The sequence below is a fragment of the Oncorhynchus mykiss genome, chromosome 13 (genome assembly GCF_013265735.2).
Source record: "Oncorhynchus mykiss isolate Arlee chromosome 13, USDA_OmykA_1.1, whole genome shotgun sequence".
NCBI lineage: Eukaryota > Metazoa > Chordata > Actinopteri > Salmoniformes > Salmonidae > Oncorhynchus > Oncorhynchus mykiss.
The window spans coordinates 18,339,127-18,364,775 of NC_048577.1; the positions used below are offsets into that span (position 1 = coordinate 18,339,127).

The window sequence follows — 25,649 nt, forward strand, 5'->3', positions numbered from 1 at the left end:
CCGCCCCCTCTGGACATAGAGGGGGCCCCGGCAATCCATACTGGATTCAAGGCGTCGGGCGAGGGGCCTTCAGTACCTCGTGGACTGGGAGGGGTACGGTCCGGAGAAGAGATGCTGGGTTCTGGTGGAGGACGTGTTGGACCCTTCAATGCTGCGGGAGTTCCACCGTCTCCGTCCAGATCGCCCTGCACCTCGCCCTCCAGGTCGTCCCCGAGGCCGGTGTCGGCGTGCTGCTAGAGCCGTGCGTCAAGGGGGGGGGGGGGGGTACAGTCACGACTTCCACCGAAGTCGGTTCCTCTCCTTGTTCGGGCGGAGTTCGGCGGTCGGCGTCTTCTAGCCATCGTCAATCCACTTTTCATTTTCCATTTGTTTTGTCTTGTTTTCCTACACCCCTGTTTTTATTTCCCTCATTAATTGTTGTGTATTTAACCCTCTGTTCCCCCCATGCCTTTGTGTGGAATTGTTTGTTGTAAGTGCTTGTGCACATGTTTACTGATGCGCGTCTGGTTTTGTACCCATGTTTGTTATTTCTTTATGCCATTGGTTTTGCAATTAAACTGCTCCAGCTATTACCTAGTTATGCTCTCCTGCGTCTGACTTCCCTGCCACCAGTTACGCACCCTTTACAATTTGGAACAGTGTAAGCAACACTCAATAAACTATAAATGTACCATAGTCTGTTCCAACGGATTTTTAAAAATATATAAATCCTTTAATTGAGGAGGTGAGGAGGATTGTTTAAGATACTGTTTGAAGAGGAAGAGTTTCAGATGATAATGACATTACTTATTATAATGGTGTTCTTAATAATAATTGTAATAATAAAAATAAGAACAAGAAGATCAAGAAAAAGGAGGCTATAGGAGCGAGAGCTGTGTGCACATTATGTGTGTCTAACAGGAACTGTTAGATTACCATATAATTTTTCTGGTCGTTTGGAACAGCGTAAACAACAGTAAATAAATGAAAAGTAATACCAGAGTCTGTTCTATCAAAAAAATTGTTGCAAAGACTTTATTACAGCAGAGCAAAGATTAAAAACAGCCTATTTTGTGAAATTGCTTTATTCTACATTTTAAGGTTGCATGAGGCTTGGTGCTCACGGAATCAGTAGGCTATTAAACAAACACTCATTCTGGCAACAGAAGCAGGATCTGTCTTATTGGTTATATAATGTAGATATATATGGATGATTAATAAAGCCAGGCAAGTTTAACATTTAGGCTATTGATTATAGACCTAATTAAGTTGGTGTTTCCTCTCTCCTCAATTTTCTTAGACAATTAAGGCAAGGGCTGTTTCCTCGTTTCCTCCGCCACATTGTTCTCAACACCAATATGTTTTCACCATTATGCACATAGCAACATATAGAGAAAGGCGCCAATTCAACAGCGCCCTGAATATTACGTTTCAGAACCACGGACAGCGACCGCTATCCCTCACGGGAGAAAGCGCATTTGTTATAAAATAATATATTTATTAGTGTTGCAGTATATAACCATTTACACTTTCAGTAGCACATGTCATAAGAGTGATGGACTGTGCCATCTCCGTGGCCTCCGCAATGGATTAGTCCACTGAGACAGGTGAAAAATAGACAGGTTGTCTTGTGCACCATGAAAAACAAAATCTATTTATGACCAAACAATCGACCAGTCGACTAAATGTTGTCAGCCCTACTTGACAGGGAGTTATTTTTTAATCAAGTAGTGAGTTAGGTACAGTACTACTGAAGGTTGAAAATATGCCAGTTATTAGGGGCAGCTGTTGCTTATCTGCAGGGAGACAAAGAGCCCTGTGAAGGCGGTACAGTTAGTCTGTGTGAATGACTCAGCACGAGCCTCTTTCCCTGGCTGGCTGATTACTGCAGATCAGGCCCATTGGCAGGGAGCCATTACATTAGCACTACTAGCCACATGGATGGATGGAGCACTGACAGGGCCTCACTAAAGCCTGGTGCTCACCTAGCAATCCAGCCCCTGCCGGGGAGTGTGTTGGACGTTGCATAGGGTTTGGGTCGAGAGGCCTTCTTGTTTTGTAGCAAAAAGCTCAAACCGATAAAATATTCGACTAAAACATAATAATTTCAAACCTTGCTTACATTTCTATACGATCCCATGTTTCTCTCTATTATGTGTGGGAATACTTGAACAGATTTCCAAAATTAAAATCCTGTTTTTTTAACAGTATTTTAGCTATGACCAACAATAAAACAAATTTAAAAATTAAATAACAAAAAAAATGTTTTAATCGGGCCATGGGTCGCCAGTTGGTGAACCCTGCCCTAGAGCTTTGGAGCGTGATAATGTTTGATAATTGAGAGGGGTCAGGGTTAGATAGCTGAAAATGCAACCCATGGGAACTAATTACATATTCCCACATCAGCCAACAAGCCATTAACTAGGACCACTCCATAAGCCATAGAAACCTTTTAAAAAAGCATTAAATCCCTCATAGATTCTCTCATAAAACCTCTGCTTCATTAACATTCCAAAATGACCTCATCCCCTGAGCTGTCTTCTGCCTCTTATTGCAGCCACCTGGGGAGAGAACCACAGGAATAGCTGGTGCTGTGGAACTGTGGAGGCAATCACAGTTGTCCTCCCTTCTCTCTGGGTCTCAGGCGGCTAACTGACATTCCATCTATTCCAGGAATGCATGTCATGTCACTAAGTGGGCCGTAATCACAGGGGAAACCCTGGTTATCTGGGACATTGCTAATGCTATTGCCAACGTATTAGAACCCTGGGGTATGGTGGTGTATCTAAAGACACATGGTTTTGGGGGTCTTAGTGGGTTTGGTATTGGACAATGCTGATTGATGTGATGGGTAGTTGGGTATAATATACCAAAAAGGGAGAGGAAAGGGCTACCAGTCCACTTCAATAAGATACCAATGTAAGGTAAAGAAGCCTACACCTGGTTTTCTCAAGTCAGAAAAGCAGGATTTCTATCCTACTTACGTAGATGAGGCCAGAATAGTAGCGGTCCTTGAGGTTGTGCAGCACTGAGGCCTCGTTCAAACACGTGAGCTCAGCCATGTCCTCCACCTTACTGAACTTGGGAGGGTTCATCTTCTGGATATCGTCCTTGTTCACCATGGCCTTCTTGCTGTTCTCAGCCAGCTCCACCACCACCTCGTCGCCGTGCTCCTCGCGGATGCTGGCTGCCTCGAAGCCGTGTCGCTCCGATGGGATCCATACGAGCTTCTTGGCCGTCCAGTCGGCCTGCGTGGCCGGGTTGCAGACCACGGCGCGGTCCACGAACAGGTACCGCTCCGGGTCCTCCTGCCCGCTCCGCTGTGCCATCTCTGGGGTACAACCAGAACACACTAGGACACCTGGACGGGAGACACAAACAGTAAACGCATTGGTTGAGTTAAAACCATTATTTAAAAACTCAGGTCGATCCCTAGCCCCTACCGAAGATCTCCTGTAGATCTAATGATGAATGTGATGCCCAGGGGTAGTTTAGGATACAGAGTAGAGGTCGACCGATTATGATGGAGGACCAAAAAAAGACGATACCGATTAATCGGCCGATTAAAAAAAAAAATGTTTATAATAATGACAACTACAACAATACTGAATGAACACTTATTTTAACTTAATATAATACATCAATAAAATCAATTTAGCCTCAAATAAATAATGAAACATGTTCAATTTGTTTTAAATAATGCAAAAACAAAGTGTTGGAGAAGAAAGTAAAAGTGCAATATGTGCCATGTAAGAAAGCTAACATTGAAGTTCCTTGCTCAGAACATGAGAACATATGAAAGAAAGCTGGTGGTTCCTTTTAACATGAGTCTTCAATATTCCCAGGTAAGAAGTTTTAGGTTGTAGTTGTTATAGGAATTATTTCTCTCTATATGATTTGTATTTCATATACAGTACCTTTGACTATTGGATGTTCTTATAGGCACTTTAGTATTGCCAGTGTAACAGTATAGCTTCCGTCCCTCTCCTCGCCCCTACCTGGTCTCGAACCAGGAACACATCGACAACAGCCACCCTAAAAGCAACGTTACCCATGCAGAGCAAGGGGAACAACCACTCCAAGTCTCAGAGCGAGTGACGTTTGAAACGCTATTAACGCGCACCCCGCTAACTCGCCATTTCACATCGGTTACACCAGCCTAATCTCGGGAGTTGATAGGCTTGAAGTCATAAACAGCTCAAAGCTTGAAGCACAACGAAGAGCTGTTGGCAAAACACGCGAAAGTGCTGTTTGAATGAATGCTTACGAGCCTGCTGGTGCCTACCACCGCTCAGTCAGACTGCTCTATCAAATCATAGACTTAATTATAATATAATAACACACAGAAATACGAGCCTTAGGTCATTAATATGGTCAAATCCGGAAACTATCATCTCGAAAACAAGATGTTTATTCTTTCAGTGAAATACGGAACCGTTCCATCCCTAAGTCTAAATACTCCTGTTACATTGCACAACCTTCAATGTTATGTCATAATTATGTAAAATTCTAGCAAATTAGGCGGCCCAAACTGTTGCATATACACGGACTCTGCGTGCAATGAACGCAAGAGAAGTGACACAATTTCACCTGGTTAATATTGCCTGCTAGCCTGGATTTCTTTTAGCTAAATATGCAGGTTTAAAAATATATACTTCTGTGTATTGATTTTAAGAAATGCATTGATGTTTATGGTTAGGTACAGTCGTGCAACGATTGTGCTTTTTTCGCAAATGCGCTTTTGTTAAATCATCCCCCGTTTGGCGAAGTTGGCTGTGTATGTTAGGAAGAAATAGTCTTCACAGTTCGCAACGAGTTATGTTAGCAGGCAATATTAACTAAATATGCAGGTTCAAAAATGTATACTTGTGCATTGATTTTAAGAAAGGCATTGATGTTTATGGTTAGGTACACATTGGAGCAAGACAGACCTTTTTCGCGAATACGCACCGCATTGATTATATGCAACGCAGGACACACTAGATAAACTAGTAATATCATCAACCATGTGTAGTTAACTAGTGATTATGATTGATTAATTGTTTTTTATAAGATAAGTTTAATGTTAGCTAGCAATTTACCTTGGCTCCTTACTGCATTCGCGTAACAGGCAGTCTCCTCGTGGAGTGCAATGTAATCAGGTGGTTAGAGCATTGGACTAGTTAACTGTAAGGTTGTAAGATTGAATCCCCGAGCTGACAAGGTAAAAATCTGTCATTCTGCTCCTGAACAAGGAAGTTAACCCACCGTTCCTAGGCCGTCATTGAAAATAAGAATGTTCTTAACTGACTTACCTAGTTAAATAACGGATAAATAAAGGTGTAAAAAAATATATTTAAAAAATCGGCCAAATCGGTGTCCAAAAATACAGATTACCGATTGTTATGAAAACTTGAAATCGGCCTTAATTAATCAGCCATTACAATTAATCGTTTGACCCCTAACACATAGTACCGGTAAATCTGGATCTTAAATATCAGAACAACAGACAGCTGAGCTCTGAGGTTAGTCTCCTTGTAAATCAGACACTCTCCAACAGTAACACACTCCCTGTCCAAGTACAGTACCCTCAGTGTGTCCCTCTCACCAACTCCCTCAAAAAGAGACTTTCCTCAGACAGCACACATGACAATTATCACCCTGATGATGTCTGAGCCAAGCTATGTGTGGGTAGACTAGAGACTCTCCCTCTACAGAGATAGATTCACGGTCTGTCTTTCATACACTGCATATGCATGACTTCTTCAGTTCAGCTAGGCTAGGGATTGGAAGAGAGAGCTAAGAGGAAAGCTGACCCTAGATCAGTGTTTGGAGAATACTTCGGCCTCCTTCGCACCATGACTGCAGAAAAACAACATAATATATCCTCGCCTGAAGCATCCAGGGAGGAGTGGAGGAATTACAGTCTTCCAAGTAGCCCAGCCCTGCTGAAATGCTTCACAGACCACCACCGCCACCACTGACTAGACCAGAGTAAAATAGGAAGAAGCAACCAAACACACTTCCTAATCCAGGTAGTAGACAAGTGTGCCATGTAATTTCTTACTGTGATAAGAATGATTGGGATATGATATGATGTCATATGGCTCGAGTAAATTAGGCTATACTTGAGAATATTGACAGATAATCAAGAGATGTGTTAACGCCGGTCACACAACTGGGCAAGCCAGCTTCAGCTGATGATGGCTAGCAGGGTGTTTACAAGGTGTTGTTTCAACCCGAAACTGGGCCAGATCACTGGATAGAGGGATCACGGTGCTGCCAAGCGTACTGTCGTGCCACTGCATCCCCTCTCTGCGTCTCATAAAACCGATATCATGCTATGATATCATGCTGACCGCATGCCAAAGCAAGTCATTCAGCCAAGGCATTGCCAGCCCTTGTTGAAAATACCAAGCCCTTCGCTGATAAACACGAGTAAACGTGGTTAGAATAATATGCATTGCGTGGTAAGAATAACATGCAAACTGATTCTTGCTGTAATGTAAGCTATGTAACGTTAGCTAACATTGTCCGGCAAGCTCTGTATATAGCTGCATTGATGAGCATAGTTTGTACAATATTGAATTTCTAAATAAAAGTGAAATGTCTATTATCATAACCGAGCAGTACATGAATGTGTTAAAATACCATATGTTTAGCACGAACTAAAGCAATGAACATCAAAAGGAGTCATGAGTTCTGATGCAGTTGAGGCTCCTCGCGCTGCATGCACCATCACTAAAATGAAATACATTTTTGAAATGTTCCTATAATGAGCATATCAATTAGTTTGTTATTATGAAAACGATAACTTAATTCAATTGATTATTTTTTTATCTAGAAAATGCCATTGAAACAACTGGGCATGTTAGCTAGCTAGCTAGTTAAACGTCAACTAGCCAGCAAGGTTGAGGTCCTCCATCGTTGAAAAGTCATGGCAAAATAATCCGTTAGCCAGCTAGCCACCCCGGCATCCCTCAGAAAACGACTCTAATAAACTCACCTGGTGCAGATGATAATGAAAGTCAGACACTTTTATGAATATACTGATAGTAAGTAGAACAATGTAATATTCCTCAGTATTCTTTGAAATGTCTGCAAATATTCGCTTTTTTCGGACGCTTCTCATCAGTGGTACCTTCCACCATCCAACTTCTTCTCAACCAAACTCGCCATGCAGCACTTTTCTATTCCCGCCTCTAGAACCAGCCGTGCGGCACACCCACTATCCAAAGATCAAATATGATTGGATTCCACCGCCTAAAGTCTACAGGCGATTGGTTGAAATTCCTCCCATTTGAAAACCTTGATATAAATGATTATCCGCCCGAGCCATGACGTTTCACCTGCAGACCGGTGGATGCTGCCCTGAGAAACTTGCAATGAATACGTCGGATAATAATTGGATAATATCAAACGAAAAAGGCACAATCTTTGACATGTCCATCACACATCACATCCTCTGAATATGAATTCTCCATCCCATCAATTTTGTTTGCACCAAGTTAAGCTCAAGTTATTGTGATGAAGTGGTCAAGCATCTCCCACAACAAAATGCCTTTCAATTGATTATTACACCCAAATTACGATATTTTTCCGTGAACGGCAAGGTACATGTTTTTGTGGGATTTGTAGCCTATCAACTAATGTGATATGGACCCACAACTATGTCCCCATTTATTGTGTATACTTTATAACCCACTATATTAGACTAGTCTGGTCTGGATTAGCTAATAATTTAGCTAATACATTTGTATAAAACGATGAGAAAGCAACATCCCAAATCAGAAGTATTTTGTCCACTATACTATACTGAACAAAAATATGAACGCAACATACAACAAATGTTACAATTGTACGGGTACAGTTCATAATAGGAAATCAGCAGGGTTGGGGAGTAACTGTTTACATGTAAAGGATTACAAAACACGGTAACAGTAATCGGTTACAATACCAGCAACAATATTGCAATCAGATTACAGATTATTATTATTTTTTTAAATAGATGATTACTTCGAGGATTACTTTTAAACTCAGAAAGGATGTTTGCGATTTTGTTGTTGTTGACACTTCTTTTTTCTCAATGACATTCAAATCACCTTTGAAAAATGCGCAAATGTACATTTTTTCCACCTGAGCGAGTCTGACCACATTTCAGAGGCCACTATGATGACACACCAAATGTGTTTGATGGATCGCGGGAAAAGAGCAGGAATATATATATTTTTAGGCTACAGTCCAAGCTATTGTGCGACTGCTGTGGGCATCCGAAAATGATCAAATTTGTGGTTGTTGTGGATGGCTGTTCACAAATCGTTTTGAAACCAGTGGACAACCAGTGAAAAATGCGCTCTTGCAACAGCTGCATAGCGCGGATCCAAGCCTATATATATATACAGTACCAGTCAAAAGACACACCTACTCATTCAAGGGTTTTCCTCTATTTTTTAGATTTTCAACATTTTAGAACAATAGTGAAGACATCAAAAATATGAAATAACACATGTAATCATGTAGTAACCAAAAACGTGTTAAAGAAATAAATAAATACAATTATATTTTAGATTCTTCAAAGTTTCCACCCTTTGCCTTGATGACAGCTTTACACACTCTTGGCATTCTCTCAACCAGCTTCATGAGGTAGTCACCTGGAAAGCATTTCAATTAACATGTGAACCTTGTTAATGTGTTTGAGCCAATCAGTTGTGTTGTGACAAGGTAGGGGTGGTATACAGAAGATAGCCCTATTTGGTAAAAGAACAAGTCCATATTATGGCAAGAACAGCTGAAATAAGCAAAGAGAAACGACAGTCCATCATTACTTTAAGACATCAGGTCAGTCAATCCGGAACATTTCAAGAACATTGAACGTTTCTTCAAGTGCAGTCACAAAAACAATCAAGCACTATGATGAAACTGGCTCTCATGAGGAACGCCACAGGAAAGAATGACCCAGAGTTACCTCTGCTGCAGAGGATATGTTCATTAGAGTTACCAGCCCAAATTTTATCCCAATTAAATGGTTCACAGAGTTCAAGTAGCAGACACATCTCAATATCAGCTGTTCAGAGGAGACTGAGTGAATCAAACCTTCATGGTAGAAATGCTGCAAGTGTAACGGATGTGAAACGGCTAGCTTAGTTAGCGTGGGCGCTAAATAGCGTTTCAATCAGTGACGTCACTTGCTCTGAGACCTTGAAGTAGTAGTTCCCCTTGCTCTGCAAGGGCCGCGGCTTTTGTGGAGCGATGGGTAACGATGCTTCGAGGGTGACTGTTGATGTGTGCAGAAGGTCCCTAGTTCGCGCCCGGGTATGGGCGAGGGGACGGTCTAAATTTGTACTGTTACACAAATAAACCACTACTATAGGACACCAATAAAAAGAAACACAAGCAATTGGGCCAAGAAACACGAGCAATGGGCATTAGACCAGTGGAAATCTATCCATTGGTCTGATGAGTCCAAATGTTAGATTTTTGGTTCTAACCACCATGTCTTTGTGAGGGTAGGTGAATGGTGTCCTTTGTGAGGGTAGGTAAATGGTGAACGGATAAGGTGAACGGATGATCTTCGCATGTGTGGTTCCCACCGTGAATTATGGAGGAGGAGATGTGATGGTGTGGGGGTGATTTGCTGGTGGCACTGTCAGTGATTTATTTAGAATTCAAGGCACACTTAACCAGCATGGCTACCACAGCATTCTGCAGCGATATGCCATCCCATGTGGTTTGCACTTAGTGGGACTATCATTTGTTTTTCAACATGACAATTACCCAACACATCTCCAGGTTGTGTAAGGGCTATGTGACCAAAAAGGAGAGTGATGGAGTGCTGCATCAGATGACCTGCCTTCCTCAACCCAATTGAGATGGTTTGGGATGAGTTGGACCGCAGAGTGAAGGAAAAGCTGTAACGACGTTCGTCTGTAGAAGGAGAAGCGGACCAAAAAGCAGCGTGGTGGTTACTCATGTTCTTTAATGGAAAATGAACGATACATTAAATAACTTAAATCTACAAAACAACAAACGGAACGTGAAAAACCTATACAGCCTATCCTGTGACAACAAACACAGTGACAGGAACAATCACCCACAAACACACAGTGAAACCCAGGCTACCTAAGTATGATTCTCAATCAGAGACAACTAATGACACCTGCCTCTGATTGAGAACCATACTAGGCCGAAAACATAGAAATGCCCCAAAACATAGAAAAATAGACTGCCCACCCAACTCACGCCCTGACCATACTAAATAAATACAAAACAACGGAACATCAAGGTCAGAACGTGACAGTACCCCCCCCCCAAAAGTGCGGACTCCGGCCGCAAAACCTTGACCTATAGGGGAGGGTCTGAGTGGGCGTCTGTCCGCGGTGGCGGGACGCGGACTCCACTTCATCATTGTCTTAGTCCGCCTTATTGTCCGCCTCCATGGCTTTCTCACCATGGCCACCCCTCTCAATGACCCCACTGGACAGAGGGGCTGCTTGGGACAGAGGGGCAGCTCGGGACAGAGGTGAAACAGCTGCTCGGGACAGAGGGGCAGCTGCTCGGGACAGAGGGGCGGCAGCAGCTTGGGACAGAGGGGCGATAGCAGCTCGGGACAGAGGGGCGGCAGCTGCTCTGGACAGGGGGGCAGCTGCTCGGGCGGCCCCTGGCTGACTGGCGGCACTGGCGGCCCCTGGCTTACTGGCGGCCCCTGGCTGACTGGCGGCACTGACGGCCCCTGGCTTACTGGTGGCCCCTGGCTGACTGGCGACACTGGCGGCCCCTGGTTGACTGGCGGCACTGGCGGCCCCTGGCTGACTGGCGGCACTGGCGGCCCCTGGCTTACTGGCGGCCCCTGGCTGACTGGCGGCCCCTGGCTGACTGGCGGCACTGGCGGCACTGGCGGCCCCTGGCTGACTGGCGGCACTGGCGGCCCCTGGCTGACTGCCGGCACTGGCGGCCCCTGGCTGACTGGCGGCACTGGCGGCCCCTGGCTGACTGGCGGCACTGGCGGCCCCTGGCTGACTGGCGGCACTGGCGGCCCCTGGTTGACTGGCGGCACTGGCGGCCCCTGGCTGACTGGCGGCACTGGCGGCCCCTGGCTGACTGGCGGCACTGGTGGCCCCTGGCTGACGGGCGGCACTGGGGCTCCTGGCAGACGGGCAGCACTGGCGGCTCCTGGCAGACGGGCGGCACTGGCGGCGCTGGGCAGACGGGCGGCACTGGTGGCGCTGGGCAGACTGGCGGCGCTGGGCAGACGGGCGGCACTGGCGGCTCCTGGCAGACGGGCAGCACTGGCGGCGCTGGGCAGACGGGCGGCACTGGCGGCGCTGGGCTGACGAACGGCACTAGCGGCGCTGGAGAGGAGGAAGGCTCTGGAAGCGCCGGACTGAGTAGCTCTCGTAGCGCCGAACAGGCGGGAGACTCCGGCAGCGCTGGAGAGGAGGAAGCCCCTGTAAGGATGGGCCGGAGAGACAGCCTGGTACGGGGGGCTGCCACCGGAGGGCTGGTGCGTGGAGGTGGTGACGGATAGACCGGGCCGTGCAGGCGCACTGGAGCTCTTGAGCACCGAGCCTGCCCAACCTTACCCGGTTGAATGGTCCCGGTCGCCCTGCCAGTGCGGCGAGGTGGAATAGCCCGCACTGGGCTATGCAGGCGAACCGGGGACACCGTGCGCAAGGCTGGTGCCATGTAAGCCGGCCCAAGGAGACGCACTGGAGACCAGATGCGTAGAGCCGGCTTCATGGCACTTGGCTCGATGCCCACTCTAGCCCGGCCGATACGCGGAGCTGGAATGTACCGCACCGGGCTGTGCACCCGCACTGGGGACACCGTGCGCTCCACCGCATAGCACGGTGCCTGCCCGGTCTCTCTAGCCCCCCGGTAACCACAGGAAGTTGGCTCAGGTCTCCTACCTGGCGTAGCCATACTCCCTGTTAACCCCCCCCCAATACATTTTTGGGGCTGACTCTCGGGCTTCCATCCGCTCTGCCGTGCTAGTTCCTCATAATGCCGCCTCTCTGCTTTTGCTGCCTCCAGCTCGGCCTTGGGGCGGCAATATTCTCCTGGCTCTGCCTAGGGTCCTTTCCCGTCTAGAATCTCCTCCCAAGTCCATCTCTCCAAGTAGTGCAGCCTCTCCCACTGCTGCTTTTGCTGCTGCTGCTGTTGCTCCTCCTGCTGCTGCTTTTGCTGCTGCTGCTGTTGCTCCTGCTGCACCAGTCGCTTCTCCTGCTGCTGCTGTTGCTGCTGCCTCTGTTTACCACGCCGCTTGGTCCTTGGTTGGTGGGTGATTCTGTCACGGCCGTCCTCCTCTTCATCTGAAGAGGAGAAGCGAGATGGATCTGAGGACCAATACGCGGCGTGGTTTTGTATAGTGTTCAGTGTTCACTACTTTCTTTATTAAAGATTGACCATGGACACTTACCACGCCGCGTATTGGTCCTCAGATCCATCTCGCCTCTCCTCTTCAGATGAAGAGGAGGACGGCCGTGACAAAAGCAGCCAGTGCTCAGCATATGTGGGAACTCCATCAAGACTGTTGGAAACGCATTCCTCATGAAGCTGGTTGAGAGAATGCCAAGAATGTACAAAGCTGTCAACAAGGCAAAGGGTGGCAACTTTGAAGAATCTCAAATATAAAATATATTTGGATTTGTTTAACACTTATTTAACACTTATTTTGGTTACTACATGATTCCATATGTGTTATTTCATTATTTCACTATTATTCTACACTGTAGAAACCCCTTGAATGAGTACAGTGGCAAGTATGTATGTGAACCCTTTGGAGTTACCTGGATTTCTGCATAAATTGGTCATAAAATTTGATCTGATCTTCATCTAAGTCACAACAATAGACAAACATAGTGTGCTTGAACTAATAACACACAAATTATTATATTTGTCTTGTCTATATTGAATACATAATTTAAACATTCACAGTGTAGGTTGGAAAAAGTACCCCTAGGCTAATAACTTCTCCAAAAGCTAATTGGGGTCAGGAGTCAGCTAACCTGGAGTCAAATCAATGAGAAGAGATTGGAGATGTTGGTTAGCGCTGCCTGGCCATATAAAAAACACTCACAAAATTTGAATTCGCTATTCACAAGAAGCATTGCCTGATGTGAACCATGCCTCGAACAAAAGAGATCTCAGAAGACTTGTTGACTTGCATAAAGCTGGAAAGGGTTACAAAAGTATCTCTAAAAGCCTTGATGTTCATCAGTCCACGGTAAGACATATTGTCTATAAATGGAGAAAGTTTAGCACTGTAGCCACTCTCCCTAGAAGTGGCCGTCTTGCAAAGATGACTGCAAGAGCACAGCGCAGAATGCTCAATAAGGTTAAGTAGAATCCTAGAGTGTCAGCTAAAGACTTACAGAAATCTCTGGAACATGCTAACATCTCTGTTGACGAGTCTACGATACGTAAAACACTAAACAAGAATGGTGTTCATGGGAGGACACCGTGGAAGAAGCCACTGCTGTCCAAAAAAAAACATTGCTGCACGTCTGAAGTTTGCAGAAGTGCACCTGGATGTTCCACAGCACTACTGGCAAAATATTCTGTGCTATCATCGAAGGAAAAATGAATTCCCAAGTTTATCAAGACATTTTGCAGGAGAATGTTAGGCTGTCTGTCCTCCAATTGAAGCTCAACAGAAGTTGGGTAATGCAACAGGACAACGACCCAAAACACAGAAGTAAATCAACAACAGAATGGCTTCAACAGAAGAAAATACGCCTTCTAGAGTGGCCCAGTCAGAGTCCTGACCTCAACCCGATTGAGATGCTGTGGCATGACCTCAAGAGAGCAGTTCACACGGCCTCCAGAGTTGCGCAGTGGTCTAAGGGACTGCATCGCAGTTCTAGCTGTGCCACTAGAGATTCTGGGTTCGAGTCCAGGCTCTGTCGGCAGCCAGGTGACCTGGGACCTAGATGAAGATCAGATCAAATTTTATGACCAATTTATGCCGAAATCCAGGAATTTCCAAAGGGTTCCCATACTTTTTATTGCCACTGTACGTTTGTCCAAACTTTTGACTGGTACTGTGTATATATATATATATATATATATATATATTGATTCTTAAAGAATATAATTTATAAATGCCTCATGAGCTTAGTTCAACTGTCACCCCCAAAATATAAGCTTGTATTACAAGCACTGTATAGCCTCATAACATGGTTAAAACAATCATTTTATATCATGGATGGTCAGTCCTTGCATCTATCAATCTGAGAGTGGTTACATTTTTCCAGGTCCATCCCTCAGTTTTTTACCAAAACAGAGGCGGGGCGAACTTTTTGTTATTGTTTCATCTGTGTATTTTCCCTTTAAACAGCTGCATATTATCAATATATCAAAGTGTCACCAAAAAAAAAGGTAAAGAATAGGCCTATAGCAAATTCAGCATATGGAATTCATTTTTCACATGTAAATAGCACTTGTCAGTAGTGCTCAAATCATGCCATTGGATGAGGGCAGCATTTATTTTTCAACTTCAATCAATGAACCCAATCAGTTCTCCATGACACCAAAATCATAAACAACAGATTAGGGCTGGCTAATAAATCCTTAGTTTTGGGGTCGTGCTCAGGTAAAACAATTTGGCTAATCTATACTTCCATATTTCCAGGTCCTATTCTTGAAGATCAAGGAGCATAACATTAATTGGAATCACTGGAATTCTGATTGACTTTGGTTTTAAATGTAAAGATACAATTTAACCATATTATTATATGTAGTAGAAAGCGATGAGTTAGAAGAAGCCTACATAACCAACCTATAAAGTAACATTTAACATCCATATATGGCCAGCTATGTAAACTTTAACATTGATTTATCCTGCAATAGATGTTGTTCAATTGGTATCATACATGTGTGTCTTCTTCTAATGCCTCTTATGGGGAAAGTAATCTAAAAGTAGCTGAATGTAATCAGATTACGTTACTGAGTTTGGGTTATCCAAAAGTTACATTACTGATTACAATTTTGGACAGGTAACTAGTAACTTTAATGGATCACATTTAGAAAATAACCTACCCACTACTGGAAATCAGTCAGTTGAAATAAATCAAGTAGGCCCTAATCTATGAATTTCACATGATTTAACAATAGGTGGGCCGGGGAGGGCATAGGCCCACCCACTTGGGAGCCAGGCCCACCCACTTGGGAGCCAGGCCCACCCACTTGGGAGCCAGGCCCACCCACTTGGGAGCCAGGCCCACCCACTGGGGAGCAAGGCCCAGCCAATATGAATACATTTTCCCCCACAAAAAGGCTTTATTACAGACAGAAATACTCCTCAAATGATCCCGCAGGTGAAGAATCCAGATGTGGAGGTCCTTGGCTGGCGTGGTTACGCGTAATCGGAGGTTGTAAGGCCGGTTGGACGTACTGCCAAATTCTCTAAAACGACGTTGGAGGCAGTTTATGGTAGAGAAATTCAATTTCAATTCCCTGGCAACAGCTCTGGTGGACATTCCTGCAGTCAGCATGCCAAAACTTGAGACGTCTGTGGCATTGTTTTGTGTGACAAAACTGTATATTTTAGAGTGGTCGTTTATTGTCTCCAGCACAAGGTGCACCTGTGTGATGATCATGCTGTTTAATCAGCTTCTTCATATGACACACCTGTCAGGTGGATGGATTATCTTGTCAAAGGAGAAATACTCACTAACAGCGATGTAAACAAATTTATTCACAGAATTTTAGAGAAATAAGCTTTTTGTGCATAAGGAACATTTCTGGGATATTTTATTTCATCTCATAAAACATGGGGCCAACACTTTACATGTTGCATTTATATTTTTGTTGAGCATATGTTACCAGCCCAAGGCATGCAGTGAATGAATGAATGTTTGCCACCCTCTAGCGGAAAAAAGCTAAAACATACAGAGTTCTGTAAATGTTGGAAATAACCTGAGAACTGACATGACTTTACACTTTACTGTCAGTAGAGGTCAGAGTAACTTTAGAAATGTAGAGAGAAACAGCTTGAGACTCAGCGAGTATGATATGCAGAGATGAAGTTCTGGGAGGATGTTTGCATGTAAGGAATGGGACGGTTGCTAGACTTGGTAGGCTACTATTGTTTCCTATAATAAGTGACGCACAGGTCTACAGTGTCATTAGTGTTTTGCAACAAATGTAGATTTACCGGAGTTTGGTCGAAACCTGAATGAAACTGAATGAAACCTGAATGAAACCTGAAGCTGTTGCAGTCAGTCACTTACACACCTGCAGGCGTCAGTCAGTCAGTTGCTCAGTCACTTACACACCTCCCTAAGCACGGGTGTCTGTGTCTTGTCCATCTACGACTGTCTAATGAATACTAATTGGCAGGTGTTCAGGACAGACCATGTTGTACTAGTTCACAGGAGCCGGAAAGCAACACATGTATTAAACGCAGATGTCCCTTTGATCATAGGTCATTTCATACATTGTAGGCTATCAACTGTGTACTTACCTGCCTACTGTTGTTTAAGTCTCTGTCTCTCTCTGTCTCTCTGTCTCTCTCACTCTCTCTCTCTTCCATTCAGATGACGCAGATGGGTGGATGACTCACCATGGTCTCCCAGGAACAGATATTTTCTCGCTGTTTGTTCTTCCGTCCTCCTCCCTGCGTCACTACGCTCAAGCCCCAGCACTCATTGACAAATGCCATCCGTTAAGGCCACCAAATCCCCATCCCATCTCTCTCTCTCTCTCTCTCTCTCTCTCTCTCTCTCTCTCTCTCTCTCTCTCTCTCTCTCTCTCTCTCTCTCTCTCTCTCTCTACTCAGCATATCTAACAAGGTTCTATTGAAGCATTTCTGCTGGATTTGATTGTGGAAGGTATGGGGTCGTTCTTGAGCGTTGTATCCCACTGTAGCTTTGCAACTTTCTGAACAGTTCATTCTCAAACTCCCTCCCCTGATGTGCTGCAGTCTTGCTGGACTTGTTCGGTGTAGCGTAAGTCTGGGCAAACTTTGTGAAGTGGTCTACCAAAACCACAATGTATTCAATACCACAACTGCTTCTCCCCAGATATTTAAATGTTTTAATTTAACCTTTATTTAACTAGGCAAGTCAGTTAAGAACAAATTCTTATTTAAGATGAAGGTAGTCGATTGAGATCGTCCCAAATGGAGCAGAGGATTCGATGCTCTGCAATGGTGTTCTTGTGGTTCTGTTTGGTTTGTTTTGCTTCAGACAGTGGCGGACTCTTGTCACACACTGTTCCATTTCTTCTCTCATCTTCGGCCAAAAGAAGCGTTCTCTGGCTAGAGAAACCAAACAAGTGGTGTGCCAGAGCTGGTGTTCCAGGGATCGCCTAATAGCACGCCATTTTGCAAGAACTCTCTGCTGCGCGTTCCTGTTCAGTCAAAAACTCCTCTGACTTGACTCCACCCGACCCCACTTGAAGATAGTTTGTCCCTGGCTGGGCTGCTATAGACACAAAACCATATAGGCCTTGTTAATGAACATTCTGAAGAAGTACGTTCAGATTTTAAAAAACGTTTTACTTTTGACTGTCTCTCTCCACACGTCTTCCTCCACATTCAGTGTAAAAACAAAGCATGTGACATAGGTGAGATGTGAGATCATCACACTCGCTGTGACGGCAGAGAAAATGGGACGTTCTTTATTTGTGTCCATGAATTGGGAGCTGTAACTGCCAGCTGGTAAAAATGGCTTCTACCCTTTACTATCGTGCTATCACTGTGAGATGGAATTATACTACTAGAACGCCGCTGTTTTGTAGTACTGTAGTAAAAACGTAGGGAGCCTATGAAGAGTTCAAGTTTGCGAGAAGCTAAATGTATTACCATTTTTTATATATGCCTGGTTTTATCAAGTACATATATCACTCATAAATGTCGATCTCCTCCGAAATGTTAAACGATAGACCAAGGCAGAGAAAATGCAGAAAAATACACTGCTCAAAAAAATAAAGGGAACACTAAAATAACACATCCTAGATCTGAATGAATGAAATATTCTTATTAAATACTTTTTTCTTTACATAGTTGAATGTGCTGACAACAAAATCACACAAAAATTATCAATGGAAATCAAATTTATCAACCCATGGAGGTCTGGATTTGGAGTCACACTCAAAATCAAAGTGGAAAACCACACTACAGGCAGATCCAACTTTGATGTCATGTCCTTAAAACAAGTCAAAATGAGGCTCAGTAGTGTGTGTGGCCTCCACGTGCCTGTATGACCTCCCTACAACACCTGGGCATGCTCCTGATGAGGTGGCAGATGGTCTCCTGAGGTATCTCCTCCCAGACCTGGACTAAAGCATCCGCCAACTCCTGGACAGTCTGTGGTGCTGTCCAGGAGATGGTGGTGGATGGAGCGAGACAGATGTGCTCAATTGGATTCAGGTCTGGGGAACGGGCGTCCATAGCATCAATGCCTTCCTCTTGCAGGAACTGCTGACTCTAGTCACACAAGGGGTCTGAGGATCTCATCTCGGTACCTAATGGCAGTCAGGCTACCTCTGACAAGCACATGGAGGGCTGTGCGGCACCCCAAAGAAATGCCACCCAAACCGGTCATGCTGGAGGATGTTGCAGGCAGCAGAACATTCTCCACGGCCTCTCCAGACTCTGCCACGTCTGCCACATACTCAGTGTGAACCTGCTTTCATCTGTTTATTTATTCACCTTTATTTAACCAGGCAAGTCAGTTAAGAACAAATTCTTATTTTCAATGACGGCCTAGGAACAGTGGGTCTTCTGGTCTTCTGGTAACTGCCTGTTCAGTGGCAGAACGACAGATTTGTACCTTGTCAGCTCGGGGATTTGAACTTGCAACCTTCCGGTTACCAGCCCAATGCTCTAACCACTAGGCTACCCTGCCGCCCCCTCATCTGTGAAGAGCACAGGGCGCCAGTGGCGAATTTGCCAATCTTGGTGTTCTCTGGCAAATGCCAAACGTCCTGCACGGTGTTGGGCTGTAAGCACAACCCCCACCTGTGGACGTCGGGCCCTCATACCACCCTCATGGAGTCTGTTTCTGACCGTTTGAGCAGACACATGCACATTTGTGGCCTGCTGGAGGTCATTTTGCAGGGCTCTGGCAGTGCTCCTCCTTGCACAAAGGCGGAGGTAGCGGTCCTGCTGCTGGGTTGTTTCCCTCCTACGGCCTCCTCCACGTCTCCTGATGTACTGGCTTGTCTTCTGGTAGCGCCTCCATGCTCTGGACACTACGCTGACAGACACAGCAAACCTTCTTGCCACAACTCGCATTGATGTGCCATCCTGGATGAGCTGCACTACCTGAGCCTCTTGTAGACTCCGTCTCATGCTACCACTAGAGTGAAAGCACCGCCAGCATTCAAAAGTGACCAAAACATCAGCCAGGAAGCATAGGAACTGAGAAGTGGTCTGTGGTCCCCACCTGCAGAACCACTCCTTTATTGGGGGTGTCTTGCTAATTGCCTATAATTTCCACCTGTTGTCTATTCCATTTGCACAACAGCATGTGAAATTTATTGTCAATCAGTGTTGCTTCCTAAGTGGACAGTTTGATTTCACAGAAGTGTGATTGACTTGGAGTTACATTGTGTTGTTTAAGTGTTCCCTTTATTTTTTTGAGCAGTGTACATTCAACAGTCTGACCCTATCCTGAAAGAACAACACAATTGCAGATTTCCCCATCAGATTAATATCAGTTCATGTTCAATTTACCCTGAGCCACAGCTACGACTTAGTTTCCTTTGTTGCCACCAGAATTCATGAAACTGAATCAGTTTAATTACTAAGCCACAATGAGCCACGACAGGACAACGCCACCTTGCATCCAAATCCTCTTTTGTGCATTAGGACTTAAAAAAAACAAAAAAAACACTTGCTTTACTTGAACTCCCTTATAAAATAGATGAAAGGAAAGGGAAAGGGGGAGACATAGTCCGTTGTACAACTGAATGCATTCAACTGAAATGTGTCTTGCGCATTTAACCCAACCCCTCTGACAGAATACATTCTTAGGATCTTGATGAGAATCTCAACCTTAGTGTGGAAAGGTTCAAGTATGAGTGCCTTTTAGTTTCCACAAGTGTGTGTGACCTTTGAAACAAATTGAAAAAGCAAAAGGCATTAACCATAAACATAAAATAATGATCATTTCGGACTCCCGAGTGGCGCAGCGGTCTAAGGCACTGAATCGCAGTGCTTGAGACGTCACTACAAACCCGGGTTCGATCCCAGGCTGTGTCAAAACCGTCCATGACCGGGAGTCCCGTAAGGGAGGCGCACAATTGGCCAAGTGTCATCTGGGTTAGGGGAGGGTTTGGCTGGGGGGCTTTGCTAGGCTCATCGCGCTCTAGCGACTCCTTGTGGCGGGCCAGGCACCTGCAGGCTGACCTCGGTAGTCAGTTGAGTGGTGTTTCCTCCGACACATTGGTGCAGCTGGCTTCCGGGTTAAGTGAGCGGTTGTTAAGAAGGGCGGTTTCGGGGGTCATGTTTCGGAGGACGCATGGCTCGACCGTCGCCTCTCCCGAGCCCGTTGGGGAGTTGCAGGGATGAGACAAGATCGTAATTGGATCGCATTTGGATATCACAAAATTGGTGAGAAAAAGGGGGTAAAGTACAAAAAAACAAAAAAGAACTAATACAATTAATTTCAAACATGTGATTGCATACAACCAGTTGTGTGTGCTGTGGGCACACACAATACCATTGGACAAACAAACGTACCTCAAATCTGACTGACAGCTAAGACATCTCCATCAACTAAACCATGAATGACATGCAGGCAAGCCTATACATAGCAGCATCTTGTTCACTGATGGAAAATAATGACTTTCCCATATACATGTTAATGCTGCAGCTTGTTGGCGTGTTGCTAAGGAACAGTGGGGTGTAGGAGCTGGGTGTGAAGGTAGCTAATTGCAGAATACACATAAAGTAAGTACATGTTCCTAGAAGGTTAATGCCCCCCCCCCCCCCCCCCCCCCCCCCACGCATGTGTGTGGGAGAGAGAGAGGTCTCTCTAACCTTCCTCTTTAATAGGGGAAAAAGGATGCACTATGGTGTGAAAGTCAGTAATGTTATCTAAGTCCATTTGCTCTACTGTATTTTAAGACATGTAGGACAGTAAGAGGTTTTCTCTTCTTCCCTAAATAAATCTCGAGAATGAATGTATAGAGAATGTATACTAATGGTAACCTACGTATCTTCTTTCGAAAGAAAAGTATTTATCCCAAAAATCGATTGGATGAAAAATGCATACATTTTTAATGTCAGCTGATCAGAATCTTCTAACAAGATTCTGACTGAGGCACACAGAACAGAAGTCAAGCCAGTACCAAGGTCGGTAGCTGGAGGGAGGGAGGGAGGGGAGAGAGAGAGAGAGAGAGAGAGAGAGAGAGAGAGAGAGAAAGAAAGACAGAGAGAGAGAGAGAGAGAAAGAAAGAAAGAAAGACAGAGAGAGAGAGAGAGAGAGAGAGAGAGAGAGAGGGAGGGAGGGAGGGAGACAGAGAGAGAGAGAGAGAGAGAGAGAGAGAGAGAGAGAGAGAGAGAGAGAGGGAGAAACAATCAGATAGCTGAATTACCTAGCATGGTACCGAGGTTTGCATCGCTTTTTTACTCATGCAGCATAGCCAGATCACATAAGATTAGCCCCCAACAAAAGGAATTCTAAGATAATGCATCTGTGGTGCAACACGTGGTCAATTATATGCTTTTATCAGATAATTAAATTACTTAAAGTAGTAGAGGTATTCAACAGTTAGGAAAACTAACTCCAAAAGGGACTACAGGAATCAATAGCTGAAACAAGTGACTAATATACATGACGTGACTAACGTACATGTACACAGCAAGGGCTTGTGGGTCCTGGTACCCATGGCGATGCAAAGTGTGTTTGCCTGAGACCTGAGGATGAGTCATCCACCGTCTCTGCAATGCAGCACACTTCAGGAGAGACGCGTTGAGGAGTGTGTGTGTTTGTGTGTTTTGTGTGTGTGTGTGTGCGTGTGTGTGTGTAAGACAGAGTAAGCAGCCTCTGTGTGTGTGTGTGTGTGTGTGTGTGTGTGTGTGTGTGTGTGTGTGTGTGTGTGTGTGTGTGTGTGTGTGTGTGTGTGTGTGAGTGTGTGTGTGTGTGTGTGTGTGTGTGGCATGCCTTAGCACACCATATACACTCTATTCTCACGCTTGTTGTCATGACAATCATAGACACGGTCAGGACCCCAGGATACTATAGAGGTTTGGTCAAGGGTCAGATGGTAACACTTGATGGCCAATCACCATCAAGACTGTTCCCTGTAATTTGTTGGCATCTCCATTAGGCCACCCACATTGACACTGGTAACACAGATACATAACACATCTACGACTATCGTCTGGCTATGCATGGCCTCGTAAGCCATGATCCACGTAATACACTGATCAGTTGATGAGTTGTAAGAGAAACCCAGCATAGTGAACACCAACACTAGTCTAAAGGATCTAACTAGCTACTCTGGCTATGGAGGATATAACAGACTGGACCACACACACACAATACACACACACACACACACACACAATACACACACACACACAACACTGAAATCGTATTATTCAAGACACTTCATTCACAAAGACTCATCGCCCAATACCCTCCTGATTATATAAACTAAATTAATCTATATTATTCAAGGTGATATCCAGTGCATATCAGAGAGCTCAAATCAAATGTTATTTGTCACATGCGCCAAATATAATAGGTGTAGACCTTACAGTGAAATGCTTACTTACAAGCCCTTAACCAACAATGCAGTTGCGAGTGGTCTAATGATGACACCACTCATTGAATGATAATAGCGTATTCAATGATTAGAGCAGCCAAATGGCTCATTATAATTGTTGACTTCAATAGAAGATTCCCATAAATGACAAGGGAATAATACAAATAGGGAGATGAATGTAGAGTTATATATTTGCAAAAAAAGCAACAGTAGAGAGGCAGGCACGCGGCACACACACAGCACACACACACACACTTACATTTTACTTTTTAGTCATTTAGCAGATGCTCTTATCCAGAGTGACTTACAGTTAGTGCATTCATCTCATGAAAGCTTGGTGGGACAACCACATATCACAGTCATAGTAAGTACACTTTTCCTCATTAAAGTTCCTATCAGTTGGGGGGGGGGGGGGGGCTCTGCTTTCCTAGCTTCAGGGGGAAGCTGGTTCCACCATTGGGGTGCCAGGACAGAGGAGAGCTTGGACTGGGCTGAGCTGATTAGGAGCACACACACAATACACACACAACACTGAAATCCTGTTATTCAAGACACTTCATTCATGTAGACTCATCACTCAATACCCTCCTGCCTATATCAACGGAATGAATCTATATTATTCAAGGGACTACCTTCCCCTATAAATGACAGTCACATCTCTTAATGATCCAAGGTGATATCCAATGTCTACCATAAGTATTTCCCCCCTTGGGTTTCTTAAAAGGTACAACGTGGGATTCAGATGGATTTCATTGTTATGTTTTGTCAACGATCAACAAAAAAACACACTGTAATGTGAAAGCGGAAGACAATTTTATAACATTTTATAAAGATGAATTAAAAATATAACACTAATATAGCTTGATTAGATAAGTATTCACCCCCCCTGAGTCAATACATGTAGTGGCAGCAATTACAGCTGTGAGTCTTCTTGGGTAAGTCTCATAAGAGCTCTGCACACATGTATTGTGCAATATTTGCCTATGATTATTTTCTAAATTCTTCAAGCAAAGTGTTGGGGATCATGACTAGACAGCAATTTTCAAGTCTTGCCATAGATTTCCAAGCAGATTTAAGTCACAACTTGATCACTTAGGAATATTCACTGTCTTGGTAAGCCACTCCAGTGTAGGTTTGGCCTTTTGTTGTAAGATATTGTTCTGCCGAAGGGGGAATTCCTCCCCCACTGTCTGGTGGAAAGCAGACTGAAGCAGGTTTTCCTCTAGGATTTTGCCTGTGCTTAGCTCCATCCCGTTTCTTTTTGTCCTGAAATACCCCAGTCTTTGCCGATGTCAAGCATACTAATACCATGATGCAGCCACCACTGAGCTTGAAAATAAGGAGGCAGTCACTCAGTGATGTATGGTGTGTCACACCCTGATCTGTTTCACCTGTCCTTGTGATTGTCTCCTCCCCCCCAGGTGTCGCCCATCTTCCCCGTTATCCCTGTGTATTTTTACCTCTGTTCACTGTTAGTCCGTTGCCAGTTCACCTTGTTTGTCGAGTCAACCAACGTTTTTCTCAGCTCCTGCTTTTCCCCCGGTCTCTCCTTTTCTCTATTACGTAACCCACCAGGTCTCTCCATCAGTCCGAGTAACTCTTTATAGACAAACCCATCAGGGCATAGACTCCGTAAATCATGAAACAGTAAAGCCCAAGGTACTAATGCTCCAGCAATTAGCATCCTGATAGCGGCAGATGCCACTGTGCCGCTAATTAGCAACGTTAGCCAATACTGGCCCTGCTGAGATAAAATAACTCTCTAGGGCAGTGGTGCAGGGCAGGTCGAACTCTGAAGCTGAAGCAAATGGACACACATACGGAGCACAAGTTAGTAGGAATAAACAATATCTTCTTACCATTTTATTCTCCATATTTATTTTTCAATATACAGTATTTAAATCCATAGCTTGTGTTATTATGCTACACAATTTCATACGATTCCCAAATATTTGGCACAGATTATACATACACAATCTTTTAATATATCATCTTAGAATTACGCTTTGTCCGGTTCCACTTAGGTTCTTTGGACATTTTATTATTTCCCTGTTACGACACATATTTCAGTGAAGCAAAGATGATGAATGACTGGACATTCAATATACATAAATATAGTAAGCTACACGATTCAATTCAACGTTGCTACAATATGCACGCAGCAACAAATACAGCCGCCGAAGCATTGACTTTACACACTATTCTCAGGATAGACACACATCTAATAAAAACATACTGTACAATCAATGAACACAGAATAATGAAACCTTTCCAACAACAACAGGTCTGTCAAATACAAAAATACTCGTTTTTACTGGATTCTCCACTCTATGGAATAGCCAATGTCCTGATAATACATCATTCACACATACAAATTCCCCAAAACAAGAAAAAACAAAGCACAACACTGTTTTGGTTGACAGGTTTCATGAGAGGCCGTATGACTGTGGACCATTGGAGCTAAACTGACAGCAACACAGCATTAGACACATCCTGCTCCCTAACACCCAGAAAGAGAGACAGGAGAGAGAGAGAGAGAGAGAGGGAGAGAGATGAAGCGAGTGAGACATCAGGCTCCAGAGACCTCGTCAAAAGAGGGAGAGAAAGAGGGAGGGGGGGGGGGATAAGAGAGGGAAGGAGAGAAAATGACAAAAGAGGGGTATGTGTGGAGGAGGAGTAATAAAAGAGAATTGAATTGTCTCCATCATATCGCACTTTAAAGTAGGACCCGAGCACAAACACACACACAGTATATGCAGCAATACAAAGGAGAGACGAACTAGAGTGCATTCTGGAATCTTCAAGTAAGATAAACCCTTTGGGCTACACTCATCCTCCCATCAACATCGACTTGCTTAAAGTTAAAGTGTGCAACATCCTCTCAAACAATTTCAATTTCATCCTATAAACAGATGATAATAAGGGGGCACATATGTCCCTCAGTTTCAATGGGCATGATGCCTCTGGAGGGC

General features: G+C 44.5%; 1 protein-coding gene across 14 annotated transcripts in view; it reads right to left on the reverse strand.

Annotated features, from left to right (window-relative positions):
• LOC110485800 (myosin-10) overlaps window positions 1-7,139 on the reverse strand; it is a 93,018-nt gene extending 85,879 nt beyond the window's left edge. For 12 of the 14 annotated variants that reach the window (XR_005035472.1, XM_036940464.1, XM_036940461.1 and 9 more), the window contains exons 1-2: window positions 6,965-7,139; window positions 2,964-3,340 (exon numbers count right to left, since the gene is read on the reverse strand). Coding sequence is in view for 13 of the 14 variants with exons in the window: in XM_036940464.1 (XP_036796359.1) it covers window positions 2,964-3,308 (345 nt within the window). In the remaining variant the exon portion in view is untranslated. Of the gene's footprint in view, window positions 1-2,963; window positions 3,341-6,964 lie in introns of those variants that run through there. The other 2 variants (XM_036940467.1, XM_036940465.1) reach the window with 1 other exon arrangement.
• Between the last annotated feature and the right edge of the window lie 18,510 nt (window positions 7,140-25,649).